This window comes from Cololabis saira, chromosome 18 (genome assembly GCF_033807715.1).
Source record: "Cololabis saira isolate AMF1-May2022 chromosome 18, fColSai1.1, whole genome shotgun sequence".
Taxonomy (NCBI): domain Eukaryota; kingdom Metazoa; phylum Chordata; class Actinopteri; order Beloniformes; family Belonidae; genus Cololabis; species Cololabis saira.
Window position 1 is genome coordinate 26,758,266 of NC_084604.1, and position 21,224 is coordinate 26,779,489.

Genomic DNA, 21,224 nt, shown 5'->3' on the forward strand with positions numbered 1-21,224 from the left:
TTCTTGTGAAATGTCACCATCTGCAGCTAAGTTCTGTTCCAATTCTCAAGAACCAAGAACAGAAAGAAGTACCCAGATGTGTTCTCGCTCTGCCCATTTTATCAAGCATGCATCCAGTGGAGGCCAAACGCCAGCCATCTAACGTCCAGGTTGAATCTCATGCAGAACTAAGACTGGTTGCAGCTCTTCGACTGACTGCTATAGAGGCTGGCTTCAAAAGCGAGTCAATCTCCACTGACTCCCATGTTAAAATGTCCAAAATTTAGAGCGAAAATAAACATATTTACAGCCTGGTTCAAAAAACATTTTTGGCCTCTACCATTTGATTTCACACCCATGACAACTCTGAGGAGGGTAAAATTATTTTGTACCACACCAGGAGAGTTTATATAAAGCCAGAAACGTATTTCTTTAGTGAAGATATGGGAGAAGGAGTTGGGGATGGTCTTTGAAGAAAATACTTGGTTAAATATATGTGAAAATATACATTTTCCTTTTACTAGTAATTAAATTAAAGAGGCTAATTTTAAATTTATTCACAAACTTTATTTAACTCCAATTAAAATGCACAAAATTTCAAACGATATCTCTTCAAAATGTCCAAGATGCAAAAAAATCGATGGAACATTTGTACATATGTTTTGGGAATGTGATCTTTTAATAAGTTTCTGGAAATCAATTCATTCCTTCACACAATCAGTATTAGAAATCAATTTTGATTTAAGCTCCAATTTGTATTTATTAAATGACACACTGGATCTTCAGTTAGACCGGAAAAAAAGCAGGATATTAATTATGATCACATACTTCGCTAAGAAATGCATACTTTTACTTTGAAAAGATGATTCCCCTCCAACTTTCAAGTTTTTTTTGGATCAAATTTCAGTTTTTTTACCATTGGAAAAATTAACTTTAGAAAAATACAACCGTGCTCATATTTTTCAAGAATTTTGGTTCCCATTACTCTCAAAACTGGATAATTTTTCCAAAGGGGACCAATGAGTATCTTTATTTTTTTTCGAACTTGTGCCTTAGGTATGTATGTTTGTATGTATATATATATATATATATATATATATATATATATATATATGTATATATATATATAGTTTGATATCGCTGTTGCTGCCATTATATATATATATTTTTTTATTTTTTTATTTTTTTTAAAATATTTATTTAATTTTGTTCTCCCTTAATGTATGTTTTTTTTTTTTTTTTTTTCCCCTAGGGTAATTATGGGGAGGGTAGGAATGTGGGTATAATAGAAATCATGCATGTGAAAATGTGAATTGTGAAAATTATTGTGAAATAAAAAGATATAAAAAAAAAAAAAGAAACGTATTTCTCATATGATTGATTGACAGTCGGCTCAGCCAATGGCTAGCCAATATCACTCCGCCATCGTCAGGCTACCAAGCTTAGTGAAGAACCAGCCATTTGTAATATCTCAGCATCGGCTAAACATAACAGTAATTTTTTATTTTACGGCCGAGATGGTATATTCTGCTGTAAAGAAGCTAGAACTAGCTTTCATGGACAGTGGGCGTATTCCGTTCAGCAACATGGTTACGAAGAAAAATCGGCTTCATAAACCAGTGGCTCGTCCACTGTTTTATACAGTTGGAAGAGATGGGAGGAGTAATCTAAAAACAAAACTACTCTAACAGAGTAGTTTTAATGAATGTTTAATGTGATGTTAATTAAACATCCTGAATGTCTCAAGCATTGTGATGGTGCTGAACTCAACATTTTGTTTTCAAAGAAAAAAAATACCAGCATTACTTCTATGATATATGTACTAACTTGTCCAGAGGAGGATCTACAGTAACCGGTGGTTACAGTCGTGCAGGAGCGCCATATACATTTTTTTGTTATGGTAAGATGTTAAATCCCATGTGATCACTATCCTCAGTTTCGCTTTCCCTTTTCTTATAGTATTTATTAAGTTTTCTTTCCCCTTTTTTTGTTTTCAGGTCTCAACTTCACTGTTTTCTGCTCATGCACGTATAAACCCTCAGATTTATTTCACATCTGCAGTTGTGTCACCATAATTACCTTTCTGTGCCGTTGCAACTGGATAACTAAGAATCAATCCTTTTGTCTCCGGAGGTACGTACGTTCTGTGTAGAGTCAGGCACACAGCTAGCCAAACTCAGTGAAAAACAAACAAATCGTTCATTCCCTGACTGTTGTGGCCAAGAAAGGTTAATGCAGAGCTTTCAATATTCTTTTCACTGTTGAATTTTGTGAGACGGTTCCTTTGAGATCACATTAATCACCTGCACACAAAATACAAAGACCCCTTTTCCAGATGGATGGTTGGTTGTGTATTTTATTGTGATCTCTTAATTTTCTTCCTTTTTTCTTTTTTTCTGCTTCATGTCTAACCTAACCCTTTTGGACATTTTGTGTTAACCTGACACATTGGCCTCTGCTTATTTCATTTTTATCTCAGACAGGGCGACGGCCCCTCACCCTTCGTCACTTTGCAACCATCTATCACGGTTTGGTTGCCAGCAAACAAGCTTGTTGCAAAGTGGGAACAAAAGCCTGGGAAGCAAAAGGGACGAGGTACAGGGGTTGACAGCTCTGATAGAGGAGCTCGTACAGTAATAGCGTCTCCGAGCCATCGGCTGGGTCAGTTGGACAGGGAAGATGGGATTGGCTGGAACCTGGAGCCCTTCCTTAGGGCTTTTGTTATTACAATGCATCTAATGGACTTTGTGTGTTCTCACAGAAAGTGGCTGATTTTTATGTGAAGAGAGTCAAGTAAGCAGAAATGTCAGGCATAGGAAACAATGACAGAGTTTCTTATAGGACTACAGCAGTGTAATAAAAGTGTAATAAATATGTGTTATTTTGAGTTGCTGCTCCCCTTCAGTTGTATGTAACGATTCTTCTTTAGCGGTTGATAAGAATATTAAATGAAATTTGTGAAGTCAGCTTTTATTTTCAACATTAAAAACCTTAATAATGCATAACTCAGTTGAAGTGAGATGAGAGCCAAAGGATCTACTTTTCAGTGACAATATTAATCCAAAATATGCTCTTTAGGAAGAAGGAAAAAAGACAAAAATGATTAATTTGACAGCAGTTTCAAACAATTAGCCATTTTCCTCCTGAGCCAAACCTAGACTTCCTCTTATCTTAATTTGCCTCTACTTTTATCACTTTTTTTTTTTTACGCCATCTTTTAATTCTTGGATTCCTATTTAATCTCAGAGCTAATCAGTGATAGCTTCTGTGTTTTGTGAATAATGAACATGACCTTCATTGGCATCTTTTGTCTAATATGGTCCAGTGGAGGCGTGGTCAGTCACAGCCACAACACTCCGCTCCTCTGGCTCATGGCACACCCTACACTGGTTCATGGAGGAGGAGTGAGTGAGTTGAACAAGAGGCCAGCCTAATTCTTAACCTGTTATTGAAAGCCTGGGAGGAAATTTATCTTTCAAGAGGATGTTGGAGGGACTACGCCTGTGCTAAAACTGGTATAATTGGGTTGAAAGGTTGCGTCTGTCTCATCTTGTTCAATTAAAGAGAAGATACTCTGTGAAAGCAGTTGATTTAATGTGGTAAGACAAATATTCACTTCGTAAAGAAGAAGAGGAAGTCAAATCTATCATTTGTCCTTCAACTTGCCTGCAATGACTCATTATGCGTGATAGATTCCTATAAAGTTTCACAGTTGTCATTATAGTCAATTTGAAAATTATTATTGAAATGCTTTTTGCATTATCTGTTGGTAATTATTCAGAGTTTTTCCAGGAGAGGGATATTTCATCTTTCTGGTAACAGTTCTTAAAGCAGTTAAAGTTTGCACATAAATGTCATCCGCACTGACACTGGGACAGTGCGACATACAAGACACGATATGCTAATAAATTAAAACCATATATGCAAAAAACAAAAAGCTTTTGATCACAATATTTGTTGAGGCTTTACATGGATGGCTAAGAGAGCCTGATATCACAGATCTACAGTGGCTTTGACACATTTTGGCCGGGATGCAACTGTAGCCTGCAGGCTGGCAAGGTCTAACTTTATCATTAAACCCTAAAACATTTATAACGTTTTTATTGTAGTTCATTTATTTATTGAGAAAAAGTATCCAAATATTTGTGAATTGCAGAGTTATAACCGCTAGGAATATCACTTCATATGAAAATGTAAGGCGCTTTCAAGTCTCAAGACTCGCCCTCAGTAGCCAGGGTTCAGAATGCCTTCGGCCGCCACCTGTACCATATTCCATCTGAGTCATATGGCTCCTCATGCAGGTGGTGGGCTCACGGGAAGGCAAACCCCACATTTCTCATTCAAGCTCAGCCTGACTAGTCCCCATGGGTGAGGGCTCGGCCACCAGGCACTCACAAACGAGACCCTGAGTCCCAGGCCTGGCTCCAGGGCGGGACCCCGGTTAGCCAAGCCCACATTTGGGACACTGTACTCCGTGTTTTACCTTGTCTATATGCATGTGAATAGCCTTAGTCTGGGCTATCCTCTGGACCAGTTTGCCTTGGGAGACCTACCAGTGGCAACTGTCTCCAACAACAACTCTACTAGGATCATTTGGACATTTGGATCATTTGGACATCCTTCACTAAGATGAGTTGGCTATTCAAGGAGGGGCCAGTTGAGGTAGTTTATGCATCTTGTTAAGTTGCCTCCCTAGATGTTTTGGGCATGCCCAAGAGGGCATGAGGTCCATGTGCAAAACCTGGGAATCCCCTGGACAGATATTTCTCAGCTGCTTTGGGAACGCCTTGTTATTTCATGACCAGAAGAGGTGAATGAAGAGAAGGAGCTGTGCTCCTCACTGCGTAGGCTGCTTATTATTGAATCTAGAAAGAAAGTGCATAAAAACAAAGAGCATAATCAAAAAAATGACTCTAAATAATGTTTTAGAAATTCCAATTTACGACTGGGGCTTTTATTTTGGTAACACGATAACCATTACATATGTGATTAATATATTAGGCATAGTAATCACTTTAGTATCTCCGTCATGAGCAAGCAAACAGAATCTAATCTTGGCATCAGCAGTTGGCCTCAGGTAAGCCCTCCTCGTAAACAGTTTCAAGATTTATCCTGAACAGGACATATTCATCTGTCTTGAAGCTTGTTTGTCCTTTAGGTGATGGAGGGGGGTGTGGACAGCCACACATAGCCATATACACAGCCAGTATCCATGATGCATTGCCTGCAGATCATTTACTGGTGATGGAGGAAGGGACAGCTCAGTGGAAACAAGCCATGAATCATCACTAATGTTTAAGTGCCTTCTTGCTATATGCTATATGCTATATGATGCTGCTTCTATTAGAGACATTTGAGTCGGACACGTATATTTTCAATTTTAAGTGTCTGGGTAAAGGGAAAATTAAATAAAGAATCAGATTGCACTTTCCCATTTAAATTACTATGAATTTGAAGTCCAATTGTCCTCTCCTCTACCCAGTGTTCCCCTCCAGTTTATTTGATGTCCTCTTCAGCAATAATAATTGTCACTGCACAAAGTTTAACTTTATTTTGTTCTACTGACTAAGGCCCTTGACTTAAAATGTGTTATGTAAGATCTGAAATTAAACAACGGTGGGTCACAGAGGACGAGGTGTATGTCAGTGCAAATAAATGGTAAGACCCTCTTGCGATGTGGGAGCACCGCCAGGATGAATCATAGAGTATATCCAAAGCCCAGTGCATTAGCTAGAGTGCACATGGAGAAATAGTGAAAGTGCTGCAGGATCTTTGAATGACTGCGAGGCTTTGTGGAAAACAGCCCAGGTTGAATTTATCTGAGCCAGATATAAGGTTCTTATATTGTGACCTCTATATTTGCTAGCAAAGCACAACTGCCTGTTGGTTTATTGTCTGCACATACATTCACACCGAGAGGGGTTGGAGATATTTTTATCTTCAAACAATAAAAGTTTTGAGTTAATGCAATAAGACAACCTAAGTAGATTTTAATCACTGACTACCTTGGATTAAGATGGCGATAATGATAAAACAGACATTTTTAAATGAAACCTGAGTAGAAAATTGGAAATAAGATTGCAATGTATTGCAAGCACAATTTGACAGGTTACATGTCATCTTCATTTCATTCTTCCTCGGAGCACAGGTGTCCTTTTTACTTTTATACCTATTGATTACATATACAGTAATCGTACTCTCAATTAAATTTTAAAAAGGTCTCCTGTCAATGTATAAAATGGTAATTTCCCTATATGAATGAATGTGTTGAGTGTTACACCCTGAGGAAGGCTGTAACCCACTTTTTTAAATCTTTCTACATGAAATAGCCATTTCAAATAAAGGCTTTTTATATTTGAAGAAGAGTGCCTTGGATTTTTCTTCTTTTTTGTACGTATAAATGGGTTCCGTTTAAGTTAGTGTGAAATTCCTAAAATTGTGTCAGTATTTGTGGACAGACAGCATCTGAATACCTAACAAATGTCGGCCGAGTGGCATAATATAATTTCTAAAACACTGGCTAGCGTTTATATATAAATCCAAATAGAATAATGATTTCCAAAAATCCATTTTTGATTTGACAATGATTTGCAAACCCCTGAATATTTTCTGCATTTACATTTAACAGTGTTCAATGTAATGGTAATTTTTCAAAATGACATCAAAACATGTACATCACACACACACACACACACACACACACACACACACACACACACACACACACACACACGCACACACATTGCCACACAGACATATACACACACACAGCCACACACACACACACACACACACACACACACACACACACACACACACACACCGGCCCATTCACCTGCATGCTTGCTCTGTAGTTTTGGGGGTTAGTTCATCGCGGTAGCTTAGCTTAGTTGTGACTGGGTTTCGGGACCTGGGACGGTTGCTGCTCGTGTTTCTGCCGGTTCCATGCCTGTTTCGTGTCTGTTCTGTTTTGTTTTTTTTCAGATTTCCAGTGCTCGACGTGCACCTCCATGTGTGTTCTCGCGTCCTGGATTAGCAGCGGATGTCATTCCCCCCTCCCCCCCCCAAAAAAAATTGGGTTTGTATGTGTATGTGTGTGTATGTCTGCGTATATATATGTATATATATTAATAAGATACATACATGTGACATATTAAAAAATATATATCAAATGTATTTTATATTAACAATGCACATATATATGCCTTTGGTTCTTACCAGCATGGTATTAACCATTAATATGTGTGCAGACAAAAAAAACTTTAAAAAAAAAAAACATCACAGCATCGCAGTGGAACACAAAAGCTCTTATAAGCTTCAAAACATGTTATACACTCTGATCTATGACAGGATGTTTTAAAGGCTGACCTGAAGAAAATGTTATTTGAAATGTGACAAAAAGAATTTTGCTTTTCCATCATGTAGATGTCCAAGAAAAAAGCAGAAATAAGCCCTACATGAGTTATAGCTCAGCTCAATATTTGCAGGACTATAAATGACTTAGGTAATTGATCAATCAAGTAACAACTCAATAAAAGTGTCCAGTTACCTCATTCGCATCACATTTCAAAGGCGAAACAGGGATTTGCCGGGCTCTAATATTAATCAGATTTCAACTACCTCAAGGCTGGCGACGGTTTAAAAGGCTTCTTGAAATGTAATCTCCTCCTAATACTTAAATATGACTAACTCTTTAGAAAATGAAGTATTCACTGACTTTTCACATAAAGGCAGTATCTCATACTGCGGTTCACAATTTAATGAGTCGGTCTGTCAGTCTTTTAACATCTTCATCGTTATGTAGTTCAGACTTGTTGAAAGTTTAAATACACATCATGAGGCTGTCTGTCAGTGCAGGCTGGTCCTACTGCAAATCACCTATTATTCATGGACTAAATATATAAACTTATTTCCCCCTCCCCTATACATTTCAAAGCACTTCTTAAATGGGAGTGTTTACCATCCCTTCACTTATTCATGACTAGTCCTACATCTCAAGAATCCAGGGGCTGTGAAAGAGCATCTGAAAGACCAAATGGGATGATTTACCACTTTGGGGTTGATGTATTCTCTGGCTAGACTATGTTGCTTTTTCATTTGCAAGCCAGCAACTTATTCACCCATAGTCTGCAAAGTCTTATTCATGTTTGTTACACTAGGACTTTTTACCCCTAAACCAGCCACAGTATTACTGGTTATATAGATATCAAAAGAAGACACTAACAACCGAGTCACTGAGTGATAATCAAATCTGTTAAAAACGTTGAAATCCCTTTTTTTCTGCCCACAGTCTGTGACAGTATGTGGCATCTGGTAAAAATTATGAGTGTTACTCCAATCAGATGGAATCAGATGCAATACGCAACTGCTATTTGTCAAGAATGTCACCGGGTTTATGAACAGCAGATTGGCAATCAGATTTGAGCCTGGCCATCCAATAAATCTTATTTGACAATTGTTTCATCTCTAAAGCTCTGTTTAAGCCTAGAATTATTCTAGTTATGTGATTGCTCACAGGATGTGTGAATGTGAATAGAAATAAAGATACCAATATATGAGGGGGGAAAAAAGCCTAGAGGGATTGTATTGGAAATGCAATTTATACCAAAAGTCATATTATCTGGAAGAATAGTCATGTCTGCGTGTTTACACTAATACAATTTCTTTTTACCAATGCAATTATATGAATTTACAGTGTAAAATCCTTTCTGAGCATAAGTTTAATGGTAAAGCATGCTCAATGGATTGATAAAAAGCTCAGAAAACATTTCAGGGTGAAATTAAAAAAAAGAAAAATCCTCATCACCATATATTTCAATATCATTACACAAATAGATTACACTGATAGCATAATCTATTTAAAAAATAATGCAAAAATAAAAATGATGGGGCAATAGTAAGTATCCCCCTAATGCTTCCATAAGATTTAAAAGACATTTACGTTACAGCTAAGTTTTACAAATCATCAACTCTTGATGACAATCAGTGGTTGTTTAGACCTTTATAAGATGTTTTGGCAATTTGCTTTTCTGGAGAATTTGGCTGTGTCGTAGCATAACGCCAGAAGGAAAGAAATAGAAAACCAATTTCTTCTGCCCATTCATGTGGAAAGAGTTATTTAACCACAAATAGCAGGTTTGTAAATGAATGGCTACAAATCTGTGTGAACTGAAACAACATTGTTTCAAGCTGCTAAAATTCCTTTACAACCATCTCTAAGACTGATGATGTCACACAAACTACAACTGCTTTGCAACTGCATTGCTGGCAAAGGTGGTTATTCAAAATATTAAAACATGATATACCTAATTTATTTTCCATACAAAATGTATGCATTTTGTATTAAGTTTGTTAAGTAAATTATGACATGATGTTAAATCTTGTAATATGATGTTAATCTGAGGTTGTGTTAAGAACATTTTAAAGGTTTGATAGGAGTAAGAGTGAGTGAGACTTTTGAAAAATGCACTATTAAAAAGGAAAAGAATAAAAAGGATAAAAAAAGATTTCCTACCCTTGAAAATCTGTGAGGACCAGATGATTTATTTAAAACCATATCTTGATATGTCAAAATGTTGAACTCACAGGGACACTATCTTTCAATTCCAAGTTTTTCATACCAGGGACTCCACAATTTAAATGCAGAAGCTTGAACCAAAAACTAGTACATTTAATTTAGATGAATGCCAAAGATTACAGGCATACGAGGACTAGCCAGCCAGCAATTACCTACAATTCCGCATTTATTTTCTTTACATTTTGAGACATTAATTTGATTTGGGTCATTGGGCCTTATTTATATATGGGTGTCGTCATTTTATCTTTTTTATTCTTTGCTCTTGACAAAGGTATACCAAACTGTGTTACATGCCACTGCAGAACATAAGAAAACCTCTGAATATTTTGCTGAGGAGACAGAGCCAACATCCTGAGAAAGAGTGGCGTACCCCTCTGATTTTCTCAAGGCACCATCACATGTAAGACTAAGATCCTTTGAGAAATGAATGAGAAAGCGATATCGATAGACTGACAGATAAAGAGACAGATATATTCCTGAAGTGAACACATAGGGGCACAGGAGATTTCCACAGTGAATAGTAAAGTGTCATAAATAACAGTTCTCAAGCAACGCATGCAGGCATGGGGAGAATGCTGAAATGAAAATATTCCACCATAAATCTCTTGCTAAATGTCACTAATGGCAGTTTTGGCTCGGCTACTAATGTTTCTAGGGCACCTCATATAAGAGCTTTTAAGGTTTTAAATTGTGCTTGATATTGAAAATGAGTACTTTAGAAGTTAGTACTCAAAATGTAAAAAAAAAAAAGAAAAAATATGATGGTGACTCAATCAATCAACTTTATTGTCACATCATATTACTCAGTAACATGGGTAAAAAATGTGTTTGTGCAGGCTCATCATCATTTGCAGTTTAAAAGATAGACATACAAACAAAGTGCATAGTGCATGAATAAAAGCATAAAAACAGTATGTGGAATAAGAGGATAGAAAAACAAATAAATAATCTTGGGCTTCTACTGTATATATGATATAAAAAATCTTCAGTTCAGTCTTTCACAAGAACTAGGTCTTGTTCAGTAATCTGTTTGCTGACAGATAAAAGACTGCAGTTTATTGTGATGCATGAGTATGACGCTATTAGTTTTGTTTCCAACCGTTATTGGTTGGATATAATGGCAGAGCATGGTCTGTTTTTGTTAATGAGTCAAAGAAAGTACTAAAGCAATTTATACAATGACATGAGCACATCTTTTGAGGTTTAACAGGTGTTACTTAATGAGCTGGATGTTGTGATTTCAGTACAAGAAGTGAGAAACCTGAGTATTAAAATAATGAGCACTGGTATTAGACAAAGTGCATCATGGGATGAATAAAAACATAACGTTTGTAACATTTTGAGTGATGGCTCATTTTTCATGAAAACAAACAAACATTCAAAAAAAGCACAGTGACTGAAGAGGTTCATACTTACTTGCTCCTACAAAGAACACGTCGCTGCCAAAAAGCAACAGGACCACGGAGTTGAGCAAAACAAGCAGACGAGCCATGGTTAGGGAAATGCAAATCACCTATCCTTGAATGGTAACTAAATTACAGCAGTCCATTTTAAGGTGGAAAAAAAGAAAAGAAACGTGCTGGAATTTCTCTGTATGGACAGTTTGTGGCCGAATCTGGCTTGAGCTGGTCAATAAAAAGATAACCTGTGAAAGAATGTAACAAACGAGGTCTTCAGAAACATTTTTGTCTCATCGACTTTCAGTCAGCCTTTTAATTTCACGAGTCCTTCATCCATTCTTTCATGAAAACTGAAGCGGTCCGACTAAATGTGGCGGCTGACACTCAGGACCTCCATCACAGCTTGACTCATCAATCATCGGTGATCACAGGTGCGAACAGGTTGTGGAGGAAAATGGTCGTCGGTGTCCTCCCGGATTAACGAGACGCCTCGGGGGGGGATTGAGGACCGCGGACAGCGCCTAATTCTCCGTCCACGGCTCGGACCTGAATGTGTTTATTCACTCAGGTCCTGCGGTGAACCTCGAGCAGCCTTTCCTGCTGCTGGAGCACGCCGAGCACACATTGATTAATCATCCGCGTGCAGTCAGACAGCAGCATCGATACCTGAGCTCCAGCCTCCACTCACACAGCAGCCTGGCTCTCCATCTGTTTGAATGTTTCAGCAGCAATATAAGGAGTGCACATCTACAGCAATAGGTCGAGGAGGGTGTTGATATTGTCAGACATGTGATTAAGGCAACGTCCAGTTAAGTGGAAGTCAGCTTGCAAAGGCATGTAATACACACCATTACGTCATTTACTATTGCATCCTTTAATTGACTAGATAATGATAAGTACTTAAAAATAAGCATGGACAGTTTTATTCTACAATCCCCCCTGTCTTTTTGACCACAGACAGCTGCAGGTCGATGCCTTTTTCACCCATCATACAATGCACAGGACCCTAGGACACACCATGTAATCAGGAAGATTAATCACATTGATAAATTGAGGACAGTCTCGTGGTAGAAACGTTTCAGGATTAAATTCGTGTCTAAATAAAGCCTACCGGCACAAGACAGGGAGTCGTGAATTATTCTTATATTCTTACATTTTTTTTTTACATAACCTATTAATACGTTTTAAGGATAAGGATAAGGATAATCTTTATTGTCTCTCTTGAGAGAAATTTGTCTTGGACAAAAACTAGAGACTCCAGGCACCACATATATAACAAAACATATAAAATCACAATAAACAAAAACACATCGTCATATCCCCCCCTCTTTGCATGCCCCCTCGCAATTTCCTGAAAAACACCTCTACACAAAAAATACCTTGCTACAGCAACATTATTGCACTTCCCTCTACACATATAGCAGCATAATCATTCAATATAAAGTTTTTCAAAACTTTATGATGCATTTATCATTACTTTTTTCTAGTCAAAGAGGCTGTTCTAGTCAAAGAGAGTGTTTTAATTAGATTTTTATGACCAGCAGAAGACATTTATTAAAAAAAAGAAAAAGAAGAAAAAAATACTTTTCAACCAGATGTTAGATAATGGAGTTAGCATGGCAGTTACTGACTTGTCAGTAGCTGACATTTCTGTGGCATTTGTCTCTACAAGGGCTTTTCTTTAACAGACACTGCAGTGGGAGCTGGTATTCACTGTTTTGACTGTTTTCTTTTGTGAATGTCATCGGAGGCTGAGATTCACTTTGAAATAAAAGATTCCACTGAGAAAATGAGGTCCCAATGAACAGAGTGACTGATGTGTTTTCTTGTGTTTTTCTTTTCAGCATGTGTATTAAGCTTCTTTTCTTTTGAAAGCCAAATCTAGCTGGAGCTTTCCTGGTTAAATGTCATTATTGGAGTTTAACAGCTTTTAATTTACACATCTACTTGTTTTTAATTTCAAAAATAACCTTCATTCCAAATGCAGACGAGTTATGATATGGCACCAGCAGTGGAGTCAAAATCAAGCACACTGAAGTTTTCACTGGATTCATGAAACAATTTAATTCAGAAGAATTATTAGTCTGACATTTAGCTGCACCTATAGGATGTTGGGTATTAGCACTCAAGAGAAACATTAAAACATTGGGGAGGACCCCCTCTCTGTAGTAATTATATGATCCACCACAACTTTGTAAAGCAAGACAGCAGACAAAAAGTTGTTCCAAGCTTGAGTCTTTTGAATTAAGTTGGAATTAAAGGCTTAGTTTCATAGTTTGCAGACTTGGCATTGGGAAGTATTGGAAAACTATTGGAAACTTCAATCACAGTAGAATTGTACTATAGGGAATGAACTGAATGTCTCACATCACAATATTAAGATAAGATAAGATTTTATTGATCCCACAAGGGGAAATGTATGCGTTAGCAAAAACAAAAAACAGTAAGCAAAAAAAGAAAATATAATAATATCAGATAAAAGATAAAATACAACACTATATACAATGGTAGCTGGTAGTTATGTACAAGCATACACAGTATGCATTATGGATGGAGAGTTGTGGAAATATGCAACAAATAATATATAACTACAGTATAAATAGGACATACATACATATATACACATACATATACATATATTCCTATATATATAAATATATATATATATATACATACATAAATGTCTGCACATATTGATGAGAATGGAGGTAACGTGACTAAGTGACTTATCGCATTAAGATGCGTTATAGAGATAGAGCTATAGCTATAGATACACTTCAGGTGGAGCTTTGATAGGATTATTACACACACACACACACACACACACCACACACACACACACACACACACACACACACACACACACACACACTCATACCCACACACATACATACACATAGCCACATAGACACACACACTCACGCACACACACACATATACATATATTCATAAATGCACACATACACACACATAGCCACACATATACATACACACACACACACACACACACACTTAGCCACATATACATATACAGGCTCATACACACATACACACATACAGCCACTCAGACATATATATATATATATACACATACACACACATAGCCACACACACACAAACATATACATACACACACATACACACACAAACACACACACACATAGCCACACAGACATATGCATACACACACACGAATACACACACACACACACACACACACACACACACACACACACACACACACACACACACACACACACACACACATAGCCACACAGACATATACATACACGCACACACACACATAGACATACACACTGGCTTGTTCACCTGCATGCTTGCTCTGTAGTTTTTGGGGTTAGTTAATCGAGGTAACCCCCCCCAAAAAAAAAACTCACTGGGTTTGTATGTGTATATATATGTATGTGTATGCATATGTATGCGTATATAAAATATATTAATATCAAATATAGTAATAATGCACATATATATGCCTTATGTTTTTACCGGCATGGTATCAACCATTAATATGTGTGCAGACAAGGTACAAAAAAAAAAAAAAGATTATAGAGTCTAACTGCTGCCAGGATGATTTACCTGCGAAAGTGCTCCTTCCTGCAGCGGGGGTGTTTCTGCTCAGCGCACCCACGGTCTCATGCAGTGGGTGATGTGGGTTGTCCATGATAGATCTCAGCTTCACTAACATTATTGTAAGAATATTGAGCAAAACTGTATGAATGCTCCAACTGATGGTTTATTCATTTTGTCAACAGCAACCACCATGCTTTCCACTTCATTTTGTTTGATTTCATCAATGACAGAAAGCTGTATTGGTCCACGTAAAGAACATGGTGATGATGCTGGAATATAGTGTTTTCTTCTCTCCAGATGAAGTGCCCCTCATTTAAACCAACATATTTTGCTTTCACCACAAACAGTTTTCCACTATCAATTAGATTTTTTTTTGTGATGTATTGAAAAATCTTTGATTGTTTGACTAAAATTAAATATCCATTCACATTTCTCATCTAATCAATTAGAAACATCCAACTTTTTCACCTTCAAACTAAGATTCACATTTTGACACATGGAAAAAAAACGTAATATTGGATCAGTATCACCAATAAATAATGACCAAATATGTTTATTTTGCTTCATTTCCTAAATAGAACTTTATTTGTTTATTTTGGAGAGTGATGTCAAATATTATTTAGGACAAAAAATTTAGAAATTCAAAGGATAACACAAACTTTGAGGAACCACTTTGCTGCTAGTATATATACACACACAGAGGCTGCAGATCAGTGGATATTTCAAAAGCATTTGAGTTTATCAGACTAACTCAGAGAGGAGGAAAGGCTGTTAAAATCATAGATTTTAAGATCATAAAATCATCAACACTTTCTCAAAATTCCTCAACATTTCAATCTGACGGAAGGGAAGGCCCTCAGAAATCTGTTGCAGTGACTCCCATTCAGATTTCCTGTAACATACATATACCTAATGGCAATATTTAATGCATGTGCATGTACATAAAAGCTTTCCTTTATGAATGCATTAATTACAATTAGAAAATGCCGTTTTCAAATGCAGAACATCCGACACCTTCTGGATTTTTGAGTTTTTGGTATCCCGACACCTCATTATCTTCATGTCACGTCACACTCTACTGTTTTTTTAGTGTGAAAACTTTCAAAGAGCCAAGGTTAAGAGTTCCTAATATAGATTCACCTGGCACAAGGATGACTCAAAATGTTAATTGCTTAGTGTTCAGTGCCCAGTAAAAGAACTTTGCAAGTAATGAGACGACTGAAAGGCAAAAAGGACCGACATGGAGTTAATTGTGTCCATCTTACAGATGATTTAAGAATCCTTGCAGTGAAAATTTTGGATGAAGTCTTCAAAAGTTTAATTCTTTATTTCTTGCTTTAAAAGAAGCCTTTTCTGCCTTTTGTCAGGAATAAAGCCATGCTAATGGCACAGTATCACAAATGACTCAATGAGGGAAATAATGTAAGGGCTCCAAACAAAGTAACAGGGCTGTATTATGTTAGTGTTTTTGTTTAAGTTGTCTCTTCAGGCAATTACATAATCTGTTCTAAAGCGAAGAAGGGTTGAGTTATTTATTTGTATCTACTCCTTTAAGGTGGAGCATTCACATTAATATATTAATCGCCATTTATTGAAACTGCTGCGTAAGCACTCATGATGCCACCAGTTCTGTGGTGCAGGGCCTATAAAACCTTAGACAGTGGATCTTCCTTCAGTTTATTTTTTCCAGTTTTAGCAATGTCTTAGATGCTGAACCAAATATAATGGTTGAGTTTTTTTACCTTGCTGTCCATTTTCTTTTTTTTTTTCCTGAAGTTATGAACTGAACATATGAACCACCCAGGTCAGAGCCTCATCTATGAATATTTACATTAAGCACATACATCCCTGGGTGAACAGATATGGGGACAGCAGGGGTTTGCAGGTGAGCAGGAGTACCCCTCTGCATTCTGATGAGGCTGGTGAGCAAACATAAGACTTAAATGTGCATGATGCAAGAAATCTTTTGTTACATAAGTCTGCAACTGTGTGACTGACTTACTGTGCGGTGAAAGGTTTCTGTCATTTTTTTATGCAATGCACTTAGCTGAGACACTCCCACTCACACCAGAATTAATTAATCTCTCTGATATTTGAGCAGCTATTCTCACACAGCTAACCTTTCAGTAATGCTTTAGCGCACAGGCAGAACATCCAATGGTCTCGTATCAGCCTACATTGCAAAGGACAGCAGTATCCCTCAGTATTTTTTACTGCACCAGCACACATATAATTACATTTCACTGTAGTTACCAGTGCCCTTGACCTACCAGCACAGCCATGGTGGTCAATTACCAGATATATTTAGGATGTACGTGGGGGTTCTTTCTACCTCAAGGCTTTACTTTTTCTTACAGTATAATGGAATGAACTCTTATCAAGAGAAAATAACGATCTAGGGGATGGTTTCCTAGATTCCAACTGATCAATACAAACGGGGCAAACTGACGTTCATACATTCATTTTTCACTGGCTTCATCAAAACAAATTCCATTAACACTATTCGTCTCTTCAGAAAGCTTTAATTTTTTTTTTTCAATTGAATAAATAAGATTCAGTCTGTTGTATAGATCTCTACAGTATGGGCCAAGAAACCAAAAAAAAATCTCCTTTAAAAGATCAAGAAACTCCACAGTCAAAGGATAGATTTGTATTGTTTAAAGGCCTTCAAATGTACACTGCAGCTTCAATGTAACAGAATGGATACGTCAAGATCACGATGGGTTTCTTTCTATTGACCAATACTCAATAAACATTTAAGATCTATTGATGTTTTGCATGTCATGTAGTTTATGAATCTCTTGACGTTGTGACATTAGATAAATTAGATAAATAGAACCCTGTAGGTATAGCCTGAAGTTATAAAATATTAATAAAAACTGAATATTGGGATTAACAGAGTATCTCCAACCTCCAACTTAAAAGTGAACAAAGTTGTCACGTACGTAGTTGACAGTAAAATTGTTTTTCTGAAATGCATGTTCATATTTGAAATCGATGCCCTCACCATATTTCACAGTGCTAAAAAATAATGGACGTGTATTGGGAAAAAAGCTGGGAAAATCTCGGAGGGGATGAGCCCTTAAAACATAAGAGAAGGAGTTTGAGATCCTGTCATTTTATTTGGTGACATCTTTGTCAAAGGCAAGCGAGTTCAGAGTGACATCATTTCTGTTTAGCATGTATTAGTGCACATGGCATTGATTATTGATCGTATCATCAGTGCTTTCTGATTATGCCCTCAAGTAGTATTTTTTTAACCTGCTCTGCCAAAGTTATGATATGGGTCTGGTGCCACTCCCATTCACAGCCATTTTTACCTGTACAGAACATACCAAACCAGTATAGCAACAGATCAGTGGTGAGCCTTTTTTTTCTGATAACTCATACCGGTGCGTCCAACACCCACGATTTAAAACAAAGGAGATGGCTGCGGCCACATGCTTTGTTAGTCTGATTGGTTGCGTGTCTATTTATTGGCATCCAGAAGTAATTTCTTCTACTCCCTCTGGCACTGCTCTAGAAATCAAATTCAGAGAAACCACATTAATTGTGGCAGCCACTGTGGCTGGCAAGGCTTGTCTTTTTCAGGGACAACTCTGGTTATTTCAGCAAGACAAGGCTAAATCACATGATGCTTTTATTATGGCTCTGCAAAGAGATAGAGAAAAACTTGCAATTGCCATCTGCAATTGTCATCTTAGCTTTTTTTCATGTAAATATTTAAAAGGTTTGTGAATAACTGCACATTTCATTTACATTTTTGGAAATAATTTTGCAGTGTCACAGTGGCTTGTTCTACGTAAAATACCTCTTGTAGATGAAAATAGCCTGTTTGCTACTAACCCTGGGGTATGTTCCATATATATATATATATATATATTATTTTTGCATATATATATATATTGACCTTTAATTAAGCAGGACCAAATTTCAACATTTTAATTATTCAAATAAAACGGTTTATGTAACAAAAAAGAATTAGGTATTGTTTCAAGAATTGCGAACTCGAACTGAGAGACATGATTTAGTAGCTTTGATAGTTTTTGGTTGTAGTTGTTTTTTCCTTTCATGGTTTAAACAATAGGACACTGACTGATTGATATTGCTTCTCTTTGCTTACCAACTAAATAAAAGCACATTTTACAAAATGGTTCGTAGATAACTTATGTCATCGCTTCAAGAGCCCTCACATCCGCACATCAGTGATAGATGGACTCCATTAATGTAATGACATCAAAGCCCAGGAGAGAAAACATGTTCATGAGGAGCACAATGCAAAATGAACACAATTGAAAACATTATTGAAAGATGAAAGCCCAAGTCTTTTCATCTGTGGCGACGCTCTTGTTTCTATTCCAGTGGACAGAGCGGGGTTATCCTCAACAAATGGTAATGACACCGTGCCTTCTGCAGGGATCAGTCATTAATCAGTGGGCAAGTCATCATTATTCCTCTAAAGCTGAAGTGGCGCACAGAGGACGGAGAAAAGGTGAGTTGGCCTTGCTACCTTTAACCCATGTTTCATCTTGAGTTAATATCAAAAACTGTTTTAAGGTGAGGCTTCAGATCAACTGGTCTCCGGTGGGAGACTGCATCACTGGTGGTTCATCATTTCAACTCTTACTATTTTGGGACAACCTTGTTATTCCAAAATATGCCTGAAAAATGTCCCATCTGATTCAAATATGCAAGACTATTAGATGGAGATATTACATTTCTCCACTGATGGCTTTGCTTTGCTGGCTCCGTAAACCCAGAATATTATTTACTAAATTCTACTCCTGGTTTGAAAAGCTTTTAATGGCCAAGCTGCGTTGAATCGTAAAAACATAACTGTTCCATATTATCTCGACAAAGTACTTTGCCGAATTACTTATGGCTCCTAAAGCTTATCAGACTCACTTCTCGAGGAAACACCTCCCAGTTTGGGTTCAGGACACATCCCAACACCATCTCAACCCTAAAGATTAGGATAAAAGCTTTTCTTTTTTTCTTTTTGCTCTGAGTTACAGCCAGCTGAGATGACCCAGAGACAGCGATATACTAAAGCTGCTACAGGTATAAGATTGCTAGAGAACCTCCCATGATGCACTGGACACCTTCATAACTCTGCTTTATTGCTCTGTACGTCTGTATATGCCACTTTTGTTTTTATTAACTTTGTGCTTCTCTTTCCTCGGGTTTGTTGGCATCGCTGCTCTGTCCTCTTATTTCCCAGCTGATCATTCCTGAGCCTGATTCTGCTGGAATGTCTTCCTATTACAAGGATGTGTGAGCGGAAACTGTAGAAACCTGTGCAGGTTCAAGATGCAGGATACAACTGACGCAGTTTGTCGGTTCCCTCAGCAGAACTACTTTTAAAGATTTGGTATTATATGATTTACAAGTGATACAAAAATCCAAATATATACAGTGGACTGAACTGGACAAAACTGGATTATACGGTAAATGGATTATAACAAATAAGATTATAACTGGATTGAATTGGACTGTATTGAAAGGTAGGTTAAATCCTTCCATACAATTTCTCCCCCAGAATGTTTTTTTGTCACATTCAGTGAATTCCTCCTCACCATGTCTGAGTGAGTACTGTAAGGAAGGAAAAAGAAATAGGTATTCATTCACAGCCCTGGCTCCTTAAACTGGAGTGAGGAACATATTGCCCACAAACCGTAACAAACAGGGTTTCAGCCAATCAGCATTAGGAGGACGGTTTTGTGCTCGTGCTAGTAAACATGAAGTTGGGGAGGGAGGAGCTAGCTCTTCGTGTTTTCTTGATGTTTTGATTCAATAGATGTGACGTCATCCAGGACTCCCTTACCCTGCCTTTAACTTGGGTTGCACTGAACATGTTTGCTCTCTCTGTAAAGTTTCCTGAGAATACCTTTTGCTCTGAAGTGGTGCTATATAAATACATTCGGTTCAATTAAAACATTAAAAATTATTCTTTTAAAAGATAAAATATCGGTTTCAATTTCTTTTGCTGAAATATATGACGACTTGAAGGATGTGGCGTCAAACTCTTGTGGTCTCATTCCTACTATCGTTGAAAACTACCTAGGGTAACTTTGGACTCCCATCCTGGTAGTTTCTTGCAACAACTGTGTATTTTGTTACAGAACTGTGTCACGCATCGACAACAATAACACTCACTGACAGGGGAACAGTCTTTATCATGACTCAAATAATGATGGAAGAGAAATCCAGAACAAGAATCAGTCTTAGACAATGCTGAAAAAAGTGATTTAATATCCACACAAATAGGGGTACCCTTTAAACTCTAAATGACCGCAGTAATCATGCCCATTTTTAAAAACGTATGTGTCATAATATCTTAATGAAATCTTTATAGTACCGTTTTTCATGGACGGCGGTATAAATATGTCATCAACCTGTCTGGAAGGTCGTCCCTCATAAAACATGCAAACACCATTAGAGTGATACAGATTAAAGTGTTATGAGTGTCCAGTGCTTGGAAATCATGGATATTTAAACAATTACTAGGAACTCAAGGTCGTGTCGTATTCGAGACAGTTTAGCATCTACATGATTTTACATTTATATTTTTGCATCAGTTTTTTCCCCTACAATCCTCACGAAACGTATTCTGTTATTCCACCACAGCAGCATGCGAGTTTGCAGTTTACCACAGCAGGAATGGCAGGCTTGGAGGA

General features: G+C 37.3%; 1 protein-coding gene across 1 annotated transcript in view; it reads right to left on the reverse strand.

Moving 5' to 3' along the window:
* Positions 1-11,652, reverse strand: part of fndc4a (fibronectin type III domain containing 4a) — a 30,675-nt gene extending 19,023 nt beyond the window's left edge. The window contains exon 1 of the mRNA XM_061747097.1: positions 10,973-11,652. Coding sequence (XP_061603081.1) covers positions 10,973-11,048 — 76 coding nt within the window. The 5' untranslated portion in view covers positions 11,049-11,652. The remainder of the gene's footprint in view (positions 1-10,972) is intronic.
* Between the last annotated feature and the right edge of the window lie 9,572 nt (positions 11,653-21,224).